Source organism: Salvelinus alpinus, chromosome 10, assembly GCF_045679555.1.
Source record: "Salvelinus alpinus chromosome 10, SLU_Salpinus.1, whole genome shotgun sequence".
Lineage (NCBI taxonomy): Eukaryota > Metazoa > Chordata > Actinopteri > Salmoniformes > Salmonidae > Salvelinus > Salvelinus alpinus.
This window is the reverse complement of record NC_092095.1, coordinates 42317289-42332517: the sequence shown is the minus strand read 5'-3', so window position 1 is coordinate 42332517 and position 15229 is coordinate 42317289. Positions and strand designations below refer to the sequence as shown.

General features: G+C 43.3%; 1 protein-coding gene across 1 annotated transcript; it reads right to left on the bottom strand.

The window, feature by feature from the left end:
* Positions 1 to 14279: 14279 nt before the first annotated feature.
* LOC139532927 (uncharacterized transmembrane protein DDB_G0289901-like) lies at positions 14280 to 14978 on the bottom strand. Its single transcript, XM_071331083.1, has one exon. The coding sequence runs from the start codon at positions 14976 to 14978 to the stop codon at positions 14280 to 14282; it is 699 nt and encodes a 232-aa protein (XP_071187184.1).
* Positions 14979 to 15229: the final 251 nt, after the last annotated feature.

Below are 15229 nucleotides of genomic sequence, written 5' to 3'. Positions count from 1 at the left end.
TGCAATTACAGAGATCATACGTTTCCTGTAGTTCTTGACCAGGTTTGCACACACTGCAGCAGGGATTTTGGTCCACTCCTCCATACAGACCTTCTCCAGATCCTTCAGGTTTCGGGGCTGTCGCTGGGCAATACGGACTTTCAGCTCCCTCCAAAGATTTTCTATTGGGTTCAGGTCTGGAGACTGGCTAGGCCACTCCAGGACCTTGAAATGCTTCTTACGGAGCCACTCCTTAGTTGCCCTGGCTGTGTGTTTCGGGTTGTAGTCATGCTGGAAGACCCAGCCACAACCCATCTTCAATGCTCTTACTGAGGGAAGGAGGTTGTTGGCCAAGATCTCGCGATACATGGCCCCATCCATACTCCCCTCAATATGGTGCAGTCGTCCTGTCCCCTTTGCAGAAAAGCATCCCCAAAGAATGATGTTTCCACCTCCATGCTTCACGGTTGGGATGTTGTTCTTGGGGTTGTACTCATCCTTCTTCTTCCTCCAAACACGGCAAGTGGAGTTTAGACCAAAAAGCTCTATTTTTGTCTCATCAGACCACATGACCTTCTCCCATTCCTCCTCTGGATCATCCAGATGGTCATTGGCAAACTTCAGACGGGCCTGGACATGCGCTGGCTTGAGCAGGGGGACCTTGCGTGCGCTGCAGGATTTTAATCCATGACGGCGTAGTGTGTTACTAACGGTTTTCTTTGAGACTGTGGTCCCAGCTCTCTTCAGGTCATTGACCAGGTCCTGCCGTGTAGTTCTGGGCTGATCCCTCACCTTCCTCATGATCATTGATGCCCCACGAGGTGAGATCTTGCATGGAGCCCCAGACCGAGGGTGATTGACCGTCATCTTGAACTTCTTCCATTTTCTAATAATTGCGCCAACAGTTGTTGCCTTCTCACCAAGCTGCTTGCCTATTGTCCTGTAGCCCATCCCAGCCTTGTGCAGGTCTACAATTTTATCCCTGATGTCCTTACACAGCTCTCTGGTCTTGGCCATTGTGGAGAGGTTGGAGTCTGTTTGATTGAGTGTGTGGACAGGTGTCTTTTATACAGGTAACGAGTTCAAACAGGTGCAGTTAATACAGGTAATGAGTGGAGAACAGGAGGGCTTCTTAAAGAAAAACTAACAGGTCTGTGAGAGCCGGAATTCTTACTGGTGGGTAGGTGATCAAATACTTATGTCATGCAATAAAATGCAAATTAATTACTTAAAAATCATACAATGTGATTTTCTGGATTTTTGTTTTAGATTCCGTCTCTCACAGTTGAAGTGTACCTATGATCAAAATTACAGACCTCTACATGCTTTGTAAGTAGGAAAACCTGCAAAATCGGCAGTGTACTTGTTCTCCCCACTGTATATCGACGGAATTAATCGAACAAAAGGACCATTTGTGATGTTTATGGGACATATTGGAGTGCCAACAACAGAAGCTCGTCAAAGGTAAGGAATTAATTATATTTTTAATTCTGCGTTTTGTGTCGCGCCTGCAGGGTTGAAATATGCTTATCTCTCTTTGTTTACAATTGTGCTATCCTCAGATAATAGCATCGTTTGCTTTCGCCGAAAAGCCTATTTGAATTCTGACATGTTGGCTTGATTCACAACCAGTGTAGCTTTAATTTGGTATCTTTCATGTGTGTTTTAATGAAAGTTCGATTTTTATAGTAATTTGTATAGTAATTAATTTGAATATGGCGCTCTGCATTTTCTCAGGCTTTTTGCCAAGTGAGACAGTAGCGTCCCGCCTAAACTCAGATTTTTGGATATAAATATGAACTTTACCGAACAAAACATACATGTATTGTGTAACATGAAGTCCTATGAGTGTCATCTGATGAAGATCATCAAAGGTTAGTGATTAATTCTATCTCTATTTCTGCTTTTTGTTACTCCTCTCTTTGGCTTTTTCTGTGACTTTTTCTGTGACTCGTAACCTAACATAATCGTTTGGTGTGCTTTCGTCGTAAAACCTTTTTGAAATCGGACACTTTGGCTGGATTTACAACAAGTGTATCTTTAAAATTGTGTATCTTTAAGTGTATCTTTAAAAGACATGTATGTTTGATGAATTTAAATTATGGGATTTCTGTTGTTTTGAATTTGGCGTCCTGCAGTTTCACTGGCTGTTGACGAGGTTGTACCGTCCCACATACCCTAGTGAGGTTAAGAAAGTGTTTTACTCAATATAGTCCGTCATTGTAAGTAAGCATTTGTTCTTAACTGACTTGCCTAGTTAAATAAAGGTTAAATAAAAAATAAAAAATGGTCAGCTCACCTGTGATTGATGAATTGTAAATAATAATTGGCATTAGCTCATTCATATTACGGTTTCTATCAAGCAAGAGTTGGCTAAATATGACCGCTTGTGTTAGCTCACTCTTTACTCAGTTAACTTTAGGACTAATGTAGCCTACATGTTCCTATTTGGATGAGAATTGTGTCATGCTGTTCCTAGTTCTGTGAATGTCTGAACATTGCATCCAAAAATAAACTGTTCACATTGAGGACAGAACATTGTAGACTGTGTTTTTGCAAAACGGCTAGCTCAAACGCTGACTGTTGCGTCAATCGTAACTAATTAAGTGTTCTAATCAGTTCCTATGCCCCTGGATAGAATATATAGTCACATCCAGCCTTACAGCATTCACACTCTCTCTCTCTCTCTCTCGGACTTTTTCTCTCTCTCTCTCTATCTCTCGCGCATGCACAGACGTGCGCACTGAATCTACCTTTCACTCAAAACTTCATGGTGAGCACAATTAAAAAAAAACATTATGTTCAATTGAACCTCTTCAAATCTCTGGAGCTCTACTATCTGGTTGGTCTTTCAGAGGCTCTGAGAAGCTCTCGTTACCACATAAACTATATAATTTGCCTCTTTACGATCATATTTCAGGATTCTGGACAGATGTGTTTATGATGAAGATATTTAATACCTGTTCAATATTATTCAAACATTTAACGGATAAAACAGTTGCAACAGAAAGAATTTGTAAAAAAAGACAGACAATTATTTGCTTTGACCCTGTTACCATGATAACAGCTCGATGTATTATGCGGCCGTACATTGTAATTCAGTGCTAAACTGCTGCCCAGTGGATCTACTAATCAGAGTCAACAGAACGGATAGTTACACCATGCTTTTCAGTGCTAATGTACTATTTAGACACACACTCTCAGTGCCGTTGGAGTTTATAAATACTGTAGTTATTACTAAATGAGTCTGTCATTCAAGTGTCTCTGGCCACTTCATCATTAACACAGATCACCATGTAGATAGTTACTGTAGCTGACAAAACAAGACAAAAGAAGGAACAAGAGAAAAGGGATCCTCTTTCAACTTCTGAACATTCACGTGGATCTTCTTCAGTGAAATGGAATGGCTTTCCCAACCCTGCAGTATCACCCCATCTTGCTCAATCAAGCCAGTCATTCCAGGCTAAATGCTGGAACATGTGGGGCTGTACTATAGGTATGCCGTGCAGTTACTGGATATGGAAAACCACAGTATGGCTACATTAATAGGCAATCATGTGGGATGTTTAGGTCTAGCTACGTATGCTTATTTTATTGGTGTTGGAGGAGCCAAATACAGAGTACGGTAAAATGTAAATGTAGTACCCAGTTTGATGATTTGTGATTCTTTTCACAGCAGGTTTTAGCTGGAACACACATTGCTTCTCCCATAGACGTGAAATGTGTATAGTTGTGTATTGCTCTCCAGCTCTCACTCTCTGTGTGTCTGTCGTAGGGCAGTCATCCAACATGACAGATGGCCACTATATTTGAGACAGCAGCTAAACAGAGGAGAGGAAAAGAAGGGAGAGAAAATGGTGAAGAAAAAAATAGGGGTATCAGACACCGACTCTTGGATAGCACTCTGACTGACTTGCAGATTTTAGTGGGAAAGCTGTGTAGCAATGTAATCAAACTGCAAGACTGCATTTATTCAACATTAAGATAAACCACTCCTCACAATGACATCCATTTTGTTAAGTCTTCACTTGAGCGAATATTTTCTGGGACATATTCAATATCCAAGCAGCATACACAGTAATTGATTGAAATGTTTTCTACAGTGAGTGTTTAGCGTAGGATCTATCCCCACATTGTCAGACGAAGAAATGTAATCTTTTTTTCTCTGTATTTTTATTTATGCAATAAGAAACTCCCTTCCTCCATTACCAGAAATGCAATCGTTGACACCAAAAACATTGATGGTCAAAAGGGGATAGTGACAGTAATTGTGATGGAAAAAGAGCCTCCATGTTTAAACTTCAAATAAACACAGTGGGCCTATATACAGTAGGTGATGATGTTACAATAGCGCAGCAAAGACAATGAGATCTCAAAGGGACGTATGGGATAGAAATCTGTATCCTGGAGAGCACATCTGTCCATCCGTCCCCAGTAGACCGAATGAGTGAAGCTCGGCTCAACTCCCTCCCAAATATTAGCTATTTGTTATAGAAAGAAAATGTGGGAGGGAGGGAGGCAGGGAGGAGGAATTGGCGGGAGGGAGGAAAGGAGATGGGTTGTGGGAGGGACACTTGTTTAAATTGAATCGCCACGACAACTTCAATATTTGTTTTCTTCTCTTCTTCATATTTAAGAGGAAATTAGTCTCGAAACTGAAGGCGATGTCTCAACTGTCATTTATTTTTTATGCCTGCCAGGCAAGAGATATCACTGTATACTGAGTTACCCTGCACTTAGCAACACCTCCAGTACTATCTATTATGGGCTGGCACATATGGAATGTAAATGTTTTATTACAGCTAGCCTTCGGCAATAAAAAGACAATATAAAGACAATATAAACACTTTTTTAAGTGCAAAATAACCCAATTGTACATCTGGTAAACCAGTAAATACCCTTTTAGTTTCTCTGAGCTAAACACATCCTTGCCTAAATAGAATCTTTCACAGAATAGTTCAGATGCCAAAAGTTAGTCTATACATTATACACTGCTCAAAAAAATAAAGGGAACACTTAAACAACACAATGTAACTCCAAGTCAATCACACTTCTGTGAAATCAAACTGTCCACTTAGGAAGCAACACTGATTGACAATAAATTTCACATGCTGTTGTGCAAATGGAATAGACAACAGGTGGAAATTATAGGCAATTAGCAAGACACCCCCAATAAAGGAGTGGTTCTGCAGGTGGTGACCACAGACCACTTCTCAGTTCCTATGCTTCCTGGCTGATGTTTTGGTCACTTTTGAATGCTGGCGGTGCTTTCACTCTAGTGGTAGCATGAGACGGAGTCTACAACCCACACAAGTGGCTCAGGTAGTGCAGCTCATCCAGGATGGCACATCAATGCGAGCTGTGGCAAGAAGGTTTGCTGTGTCTGTCAGCGTAGTGTCCAGAGCATGGAGGCGCTACCAGGAGACAGGCCAGTACATCAGGAGACATGGAGGAGGCCGTAGGAGGGCAACAACCCAGCAGCAGGACCGCTACCTCCGCCTTTGTGCAAGGAGGAGCAGGAGGAGCACTGCCAGAGCCCTGCAAAATGACCTCCAGCAGGCCACAAATGTGCATGTGTCTGCTCAAAAGGTCAGAAACAGACTCCATGAGGGTGGTATGAGGGCCCGACGTCCACAGGTGGGGGCAAATTCGCCACTGGCGCCCTGTGCTCTTCACAGATGAAAGCAGGTTCACACTGAGCACATGTGACAGACGTGACAGAGTCTGGAAACGCCGTGGAGAACGTTCTGCTGCCTGCAACATCCTCCAGCATGACCGGTTTGGCGGTGGGTCAGTCATGGTGTGGGGTGGCATTTCTTTGGGGGGCCGCACAGCCCTCCATGTGCTCGCCAGAGGTAGCCTGACTGCCATTAGGTACCAAGATGAGATCCTCAGACCCCTTGTGAGACCATATGCTGGTGCGGTTGGCCCTGGGTTCCTCCTAATGCAAGACAATGCTAGACCTCATGTGGCTGGAGTGTGTCAGCAGTTCCTGCAAGAGGAAGGCATTGATGCTATGGACTGGCCCGCCCGTTCCCCAGACCTGAATCCAATTGAGCACATCTGGGACATCATGTCTCGCTCCATCCACCAACGCCATGTTGCACCACAGACTGTCCAGGAGTTGGCGGATGCTTTAGTCCAGGTCTGGGAGGAGATCCCTCAGGAGACCATCCGCCACCTCATCAGGAGCATGCCCAGGCGTTGTAGGGAGGTCATACAGGCACGTGGAGGCCACACACACTACTGAGCCTCATTTTGACTTGTTTTAAGGACATTACATCAAAGTTTGATCAGCCTGTAGTGTGGTTTTCCACTTTAATTTTGAGTGTGACTCCAAATCCAGACCTCCATGGGTTGATAAATTTGATTTCCATTGATCATTTTTGTGTGATTTTGTTGTCAGCACATTCAACTATGTAAAGAAAAAAGTATTTAATAAGAATATTTCATTCATTCAGATCTAGGATGTGTTATTTTAGTGTTCCCTTTATTTTTTTGAGCAGTGTATAATGGCTCATAGGAGCAGCCTATCTCCTGTTTCTCTAATGTTAGGCAGTTTGATGTACAAGTACACCTCGTGGACAGGACACTAGTCTTATCGCAGGGTCTTACCCCCGTTCTATCTCCTTAATGCTGAGTCTTTGGTATGACTCAGCCAGGGATCAAACTCCCAACCAATTTCAGAGACTAACCACAAGGCCACTGAGTTGGCATACAGTATGTAGGCCATACAGTATACTGTATTTGACAGTATGACAGGCATCAAGATGTGCCTGACAACTAGTATGTTCCTCTTATTGTTATCACAATATGAACATCTCTACCTTTGACAGTTGTACAGCTAAGACCAAATATTTTATGAATACCTTGTATTTTAAGAGTAAATCAATTGACATGCTTGCATCTCAGACATATTCAACAATACCAACAACACTTAGCTTACAATGCCCGAAGGTGTGATGATTTGTGATGCTTTTGACATCAACAAACACCAGTACAACAGATGTTTTGGAATGTGGATTCCATGCTAATAGCAAATTTTTGGCTCCATAAGCAAAATCTTCCAACCTCAGTCAGCAGTAAATGACAGGGCTTTGAGATGCTCCCCACAGTGTAACACTTTCTGAATACCTCATAATGGGGCTGGTCCGTCCATTGACATTATTTTTTTTCAATCCCTTTGGTGCAATTTTCAGCGCTCAGTTCAAACCTCAAAACAGATCATCAAAAAGGCAGTTGTTTCAAAACTTTTTAGCAATCTTAACCAGTGTTTCATCTAGAAATACACATTTCACATTCCAATACATGTTCATATAAAGCAATTGCTTTTCACAATGCAATGCTCACATTACTTTTGATATGATTGTCTTCTCATTTGTTAAAATACATGATAGTCACTTAATTGTTTGGTAAACCGATATTAAACTGGTTTGTTCACTACAGATTTTGAGAACTACATAACAAAAATGTATGTTTGTAAAGTATTATAGACGCAACGATATTCATGTCTATATTAGGTTTTGATTGGCCAAAACATGTTAAAGTGAGTTTTTCTCCTATTCTTTTCTCTGTCAATACTCAATATTCCTGAATGACATTTGGGGCATCAGCTGAGAACTCCATTCCCTAAAATGTGACCAGATGGCGCCGCGATCAGTTCGCTAGTTGTCTTGCAGAAAGATTTTTAAATAATTTGTATTATTATCATTATCCAATAGGCACGTTTGGAAATTACCTACAAGAAATTCCACAAAGTTGTCAACAGTGCCACTCGAATCACAGAGAAAGTTAAATTATGAACAATTCCTTCCGTTTGAATCTTCGAGAAAGGTGTGGATGATTTAATTAAAAACAATATTTTCTCTGCTATATTTTACAGCAAGCAATGAAGAAAAGCTAAGTAATTACATGGGGACTAACAGGCTAATATTTCATTTTTGTTGAAGGAGAAACAGAAAAAGACATTTGGGATTACAGATCATAGTCTCGTTCATTGTGAGAAATACAGCATTGGAGATGTATCTATTCTATGTACCGAGCCGTGACGCAAAACTGAAACCTAGCCACTCGCATATCTTAGCAACAGGTAGCTACAGAATATTTTTGCTAACGTTATATCCCAACAACAACTCTCAATATTTTTGTTCTCCGCCATATCTAAGCCATATTATAAATTTAATTCAATCCGACATTATTGAAATTGTATCTGTTTCGTTAGTTGACGTTGTAATGTTAGTTGCTAGCTAGTTAGCTTGCTAGCCAGGCTCCCGGGTTCACGTCTCATCCGAGCAGGCCAGCTATGGCACAAGTTGCCTAGTTGGCTAGCTAACTCGTTGTACCTTGACAACATTGACCTTCAACATACATATTTTGTTCAATTATCTCAGCCATATTCACAACTAAATTCAAGGCAGATTAACTTTCTAACAGGCATGAGCTCTAAAGGCTACAAACATTCATTTTGTTGCATCAAATCGACCCCTCCACCGTAGTAGCTACGTTAGCTAATCAAACTAATGCTCAATAATAAAATAATTAGGGGATCCTTGTAGTCCTGTTTCACTCTATGTACAAGTGGGCAACCTGTATAAATGGGTAAGGTGTGAAATGTACAATGGAAATGTAGTTTTTGCATATCCTACTCCCCCTGAGACACCCTCGGAGAGTGGGGCTATAGCCAGGGGATCAACAATTATTGATGTTGACCCTGAGCAATTAGGGTTAATTTTCTTGCTCAAGTGCAGAAAGACAGATTTTTTAAAATCTTGTATGCATGTGTCTGTACCTTTGTGTTTGTTTCTTCACAGTCCCCATTGTTCCATAAAGTGTATTTTCACCTGCTTTTTAAATCTGATTCTACTGCTTGCATCAGTTACCTGATGTGGAATAGAGTTCCATGTAGTCATGGCTCTATGTACTACTGTGCGCCTCCCATTGTCTGTTCTGGACTTGGGGACTGTGAAGAGACCTCTGGTGGCATGTCTTGTGGGGTATGCATGAGTGTCCGAGCTGTGTGCTAGTATTTTAAACAGACAGCTCGGTACATTCAGCTTCTCAACAAAAACAAGTACTGACGAAGTCAATCTCTCTTCCACTTTGAGCCATGAGAGATTGACATGCATATCATTAATGTTAGCTCTCCGTGTACTTTTAAGGGACAGCCGTGCTGCCCTGTTCTGAGCCAACTGTAATTTTCCCAAGTCCCTCTTTGTGGCACCTGACCACACTACTGAACAGTACTCTAGGTGCGACAAAACTAGGGCCTGTAGGACCTGCCTTGTTGATAGTGTTGTTAAGAAGGCAGAGTAGCGCTTTATTATGAACAGACTTGACTGTTTGACCATAATTGTTTACAATCCAGGGTTACTCCAAGCGGTTTAGTCACCTCAACTTACGAGACGTCAAATCAAATCAAATGTATTTGTCACATACACATGGTTAGCAGATGTTAATGTGAGTGTAGTGAAATGCTTGTGCTTCTAGTTCCGACCATGCAGTAATATCTAACAAGTAATATAACCTAACAATTTCACAACAACTACCTTATACACACAAGTGTAAAGGAATAAATGTGAATATGTACATAAAAATATATGAATGAGTGATGCCCAAACGGCATAGGCAAGATGCAGTAGATGGTATAGAGTACAGTATATACATATGAGATGAGTAATGTAGGGTATGAAAACATTATATGAAGTGGCATTGTTTAAAGTGGCTAGTGATACATTACATCAAGATGGCAAGATGCAGTAAATGGTATAGAGTACAGTATATACATATGAGATGAGTAATGTAGGGTATGAAAACATTATATAAAGTGGCATTGTTTAAAGTGGCTAGTGATACATTTAATTACAACAAGATGGCAAGATGCAGTAGATGGTATAGCGTACAGTATATACAAATGAGATGAGTAATGTAGGGTATGTAAGCATTATATAAAGTGGCTAGTGATAAATTGATTACATACATTTTTCCATTATTAAAGTGGCTAGAGTTGAGTCAGTATGTTGGCAGCAGCCACTCAATGTTAGTGATGGCTGTTTAACAGTCTGATGACCTTGAGATAGAAGCTGTTTTTCAGTCCCCGCTTTGATGCACCTTTACTGACCTCACCTTCTGGATGATAGCGGGGTGAACAGGCAGTGGCTCGGGTGGTTGTTGTCCTTGATGATCTTTTTGGCATTCCTGTGACATCGGGTGGTGTAGGTGTCCTGGAGGGCAGGTAGTTTGAACCCGGTGTGATGCGTTGTGCAGACCTCACTACCCTCTGGAGAGCCTTATGGTTGTGGGCGGAGCAGTTGCCATACCAGGCGGTGATACAGCCCGAGGATGCTCTCGATTGCGCATCTGTAAAAGTTTGTGAGTGTTTTTGGTGACAAGCTGAATTTCTTCAGCCTCCTGAGGTTGAAGAGGCGCTGCTGCGCCTTCTTCACCACGCTGTCTGTGTAGGTGGACTTTTTCACTTTGTCCGTGATGTGTATGCCGAGGAACTTAAAACTTTCCACCCTCTCCACTACTGTCCCGTCAATGTAGATAGGGGGCTGCTCCCTCTGCTGTTTCCTGAAGTTCACGATCATCTCCTTTGTTTTGTTGACATTGAGTGTGAGGTTATTTTCCTGACACCACACTCCGAGGGCCCTCACCTCCTCCCTGTAGGCTGTCTCGTCGTTGTTGGTAATCAAGCCTACCACTGTAGTATCGTCTGCAAACTTGGGTGAACAGGGAGTACAGGAGAGGGCTGAGAACGCACCCTTGTGGGGACCCAGTGTTGAGGATCAGCGGGGTGGAGATGTTGTTACCTACCCTCACCACCTGGGGGCGGCCCGTCAGGAAGTCCAGGACCCAGTTGCACAGTGCGGGGTCGAGACCCAGGGTCTCGAGCTTAATGATGAGTTTGGAGGGTACTATGGTGTTAAATGCTGAGCTGTAATCGATGAACAGCATTCTTACATAGTTATTCCTCTTGTCCAGATGGGTTAGTGCAGTGTGCAGTGTGATGGCGATTGTGTCGTCTGTGGACCTATTGGGGCGGTAAGCAAATTGGAGTGGGTCTAGGGTGTCAGGTAGGGTGGAGGTGATATGATCCTTGACTAGTCTCTCAAAGCACTTCATGATGACGGAAGTAAGTGCTACAAGGCGGTAGTCATTTAGCTCATGTTACCTTAGCTTTCTTGGGAACAGGAACAATGGTGGCCCTCTTGAAGCATGTGGGAACAGCAGACTGGGATAAGGTTTGATTGAATATGTCTGTAAACACACCAGCCAGCTGGTCTGCGCATGCTCTGAGGACGCGGCCGGGGATGCCGTCTGGGCCTGCAGCCTTGCGAGGGTTAACACGTTTAAATGTTTTACTCACGTTGGCTACAGTGAAGGAGAGCCCGCAGGTTTTGGTAGCGGGCCGTGTCAGTGACACTGTATTGTCCTCAAAGCAAGCAAAATAAAGGAAAAAGGAAACCGCACACTGCTCTTGATAGTATCACCGATATTTAATAAGCTTACGTATCGGCCACACGGCCTTCGTCAGAGCTTTTGTGATTTTTTGAAATTTGCACCCTTATGTAGAATAATCTACAAGAGACACATATTTCATGTTCAAATTCACAACATAACATGCATAGGCATTTCATCATTAAGTCCGTAAGAAAAAAATGTTTGGAGGGTGAAAATCCAAAAACATTCTCTTTTACTACGAGTATTATTAATATCTCGTCCCCTGTCTGATATCTTAACTTTCTCTATGCCACAAAATCTAAAGGTGGAAATGTCATTGAAATGTACAGCGACTGGATAATCCCTGTCGTTTCTCCTGATTTAACTTTTATGTTCACTAATTCTCTGTTTGAGAGAGCGGGTGGTTTTACCGACATAACAGAGCCCACATGGACATTTAATAATGTAAATAACATGGGTGGTGGAACACGTAATAATGTCATTTATTTGGAACCGTTTTCCTGTGTGTGGGTGGCAGAAATATATACACTTCATCATATTGTTACACTGTGCGCATCCTCTGCATTTATAGCTACCATTTGGTAGAGGGCGTAAAAGAGCTTGGCTAATTTTCTTTTGTGGCTGGCAGTTGGCATGAACCAATTTATCGCGTAAATTGCGACCTCTCCTATACACAATACGTGGTGGATATTTAAATTCAGCCGGCAAAACTGGGTCCATGATAAAATATGCCAGTGTTTCTTGACCACACCTCCCACTTTTCGCGAATTCAAAGTATATGTAGTTGTGAACATTACGGACTGTTCTTTGGCTTTAGCGGGTCTTTTTTGTAGAAGTTCATCTCGTGTTTTTTCCAATGCCAAATTATGAGCTTCATCCACACATTGTGACGAATAGCCTCTTCTTAGAAACCTCATGCGCATCTCCGCTGCTTTTTCTAGATAATCCTCTGTGGAGTGGCATATACGGCGCAGTCTAAAAAATTGGCTTCTTGGAAGTCCTCTTTTCCCAAAACAGAGGTGGCATCTCCAGTTTGTTATTGTTTAAATTAAGGACTCTAGCTTTAAAAGGTCTCTAGGTATAATGTTTCCCCCAATACATTCTGAGAACATTAAAAGGGATTCAATTTAATCTGTACCTTCCAGCTATTTTGCTTTGATAACAGGTTTTACTCTTTAAAGTTGTTCTCATTTGACTTACTCCATGTTGATTATATTGTTAAGGCTGATGCGGACGGGTTTTACAAGGGCGACGATTATGGATATTTCCACTGGAATGAAAAACATGGCCAATGGGGTAAGTATTTCACACCTCAGTTGGGACTTGGTTGTATCATTTTATTAACATTCCTTTATGGAAATGAGAGTATCAAGGTTCTGCTCTCATTCCTTTTACAGAGAGGTGGACCCTAAACAACAAAGAGTACAAGTATGAGTATGCGTACAAGTATGAGAACGGGAAGGACTATTACAACCACCAGCATCAACCTAGTCAAGGGGCCAACTGGGAAATAGAGGATGGTTCTTCTCAGATTGTCGATGCTCCTGCCCATCTCCCCCTCCCTACATCCTCTGATCTCCCTCGGCAGAGCCCACAGGAGCAGCCTGGAGTCCTCGCAGCATCCCATGGGCCTCTTGCAAAGTAAGTACTTTGTTCATTAACACAGCAATGACATCTGCACAGCTACGCTGTCCACCAGATACATTAATGTTGGGATTTGGTATACTATGATTACACTGCCTTTACAGGGAAGTTGATTGAGATATTGGATCAATGAAATGGAGTTTCAGATTACCTGGATTACCCAGAGTACCTAGATTGAGTTCAGGTCTAAGATCTAAAGATTGTTTCATATCCACGGTGTGAAGCCTCCTTCCACCCATTCTAAACAACCTGGTGTGTTTCCTCTCCTGTAGCGTTGGGACTCTTAAGGAGATGATTGAGATTGCATGGCAGAAGTGTCAGGAGTACCAATCTAAGTTCTTCATGTGGTATTGTGTTACCCTGTTGTGCACACAGAGTAGGACACAGGTACGTTTCTTCATCGAATGAGACAGCATGAGTTAGGATGGATGATGAGGGAGGGGATGCTTGTTATGGATTGCATTTTCATAAGTAAGCAAACAGGTATGTTTTAGGCCATGTGTCAATTACATGGTAATTTATTTGTGTTGTTTCTGGACTAACTTTCTGTTTCTATACCACTATATATAGCCCATTTCCTTCAGTGAAGCCCATCGTGGTCGAGCGTCCCATCTCTCCACCAGTGGAGCCCATCGTGGTTGATCCACCGATCTCTCCACCATTGAAACCCATCATGGTCGAGCTGCCCATTTCTCCACCAGTAAAGCTCACCGTATTGGAGCTGCCGATCTCTCCACCAGTGAAGCCCATCGTGGTTGAGCTGCCCATCTCTCCACCAGTGAAGCCCATTGTGGTTGAGCTGCCCATCTCTCCACCAGTGGAGCCCATTGTGGTTGAGCTGCCCTTCTCTCCATCAGTGAAACCCATCATGGTTGAGCTGCCCATTTCTCCACCAGTGAATCCCAGCGTGGTTGAATGGCCAATCTCTCCACCAGTGAAGCCCAACGTGGTCGAGCTGCGCATCGTTCCACCAGTGACGCTCACCGTGTTGGAGCTGCCGATCTCATCACCAGTGAAGCCCATCGTGGTTGAGCTGCCCATCTCTCCACCAGTGAAGCCCATTGTGGTTGAGCTGCCCATCTCTCCACCAGTGGAGCCCATTGGGGTTGAGCTGCCCATCTCTCCATCAGTGAATGTGTCAATTACATGGTCATTTATTTGTGTTGTTTCTGGACTAACTTTCTGTTTCTATACCACTATATATAGCCCATCTTTCCTTCAGTGAAGCCCACCGTGGTCGAGCGTCCCATCTCTCCACCAGTGGAGCCCATCGTGGTTGATCCACCGATCTCTCCACCAGTGAAGCCCATCGTGGTTGAGCTGCCCATCTCTCCACCAGTGGAGCCCATTGTGGTTGAGCTGCCCATTTCAACACCAGTGTAGCCCATCATGGTTGAGCTGCCCATCTCTCCACCAGTGAAGCCCATCGTGGTTGAGCTGCCCATCTCTCCACCAGTGAAGCCCATTGTGGTTGAGCTGCCCATTTCTCCACCAGTGAAGCCCAGCGTGGTTGAATGGCCAATCTCTCCACCAGTGAAGCCCAACGTGGTCGAGCTGCACATTTCTCCACCAGTGAAGCCCATTGTGGTTGAGCTGCCCATCTCTCCATCAGTGAAACCCATCATGGTTGAGCCGCCCATTTCTCTACCAATGAAGCCCATTGTGGTTGAGCTGCCAATCTCTCCACCAGTGAAGCCCATTGTGGTTGAGCCGCCAATCTCTCCACCAGTGAAGCCCATTGTGATTGAGCTGCCAATCTCTCCACCAGTGAAGCCCATAGTGGTTGACCTGCCAATCTCTCCACCAGTGAAGCCCATTGTGATTGAGCTTCCAATCTCTCCACCATTGAAGCCCATCGTGGTTGAGCTGCCCATCTCTCCACCATTGGAGCCCATCGTGGTTGAGCTGCCCATCTCTCCACCAGTGAAACCTATAATGGTGGACCTGTCCATCTCTCCACCAGTGAAGCCCATTGTGGTTGAGCTGCCCATCTCTCCACCAGTGAAGTCCATTGTGATTGAGCTGCCTATCGCTCCAGTGGAAGCTGAGTCGCTTCAGAGATTTGAGGTAGTCTACTCACTCCAAACTATCCCTTTCGATTTGTAAATCATGGTCCTATTTTAACTGCAATCGGCAATTCTCATGT

Coding starts and splice junctions, on each gene's coding strand:
- LOC139532927 (XM_071331083.1), bottom strand. CDS start 14,978: ATGGGCTCCAATGGTGGAGAGATGGGCAGCTCAACCACGATGGGCTTC.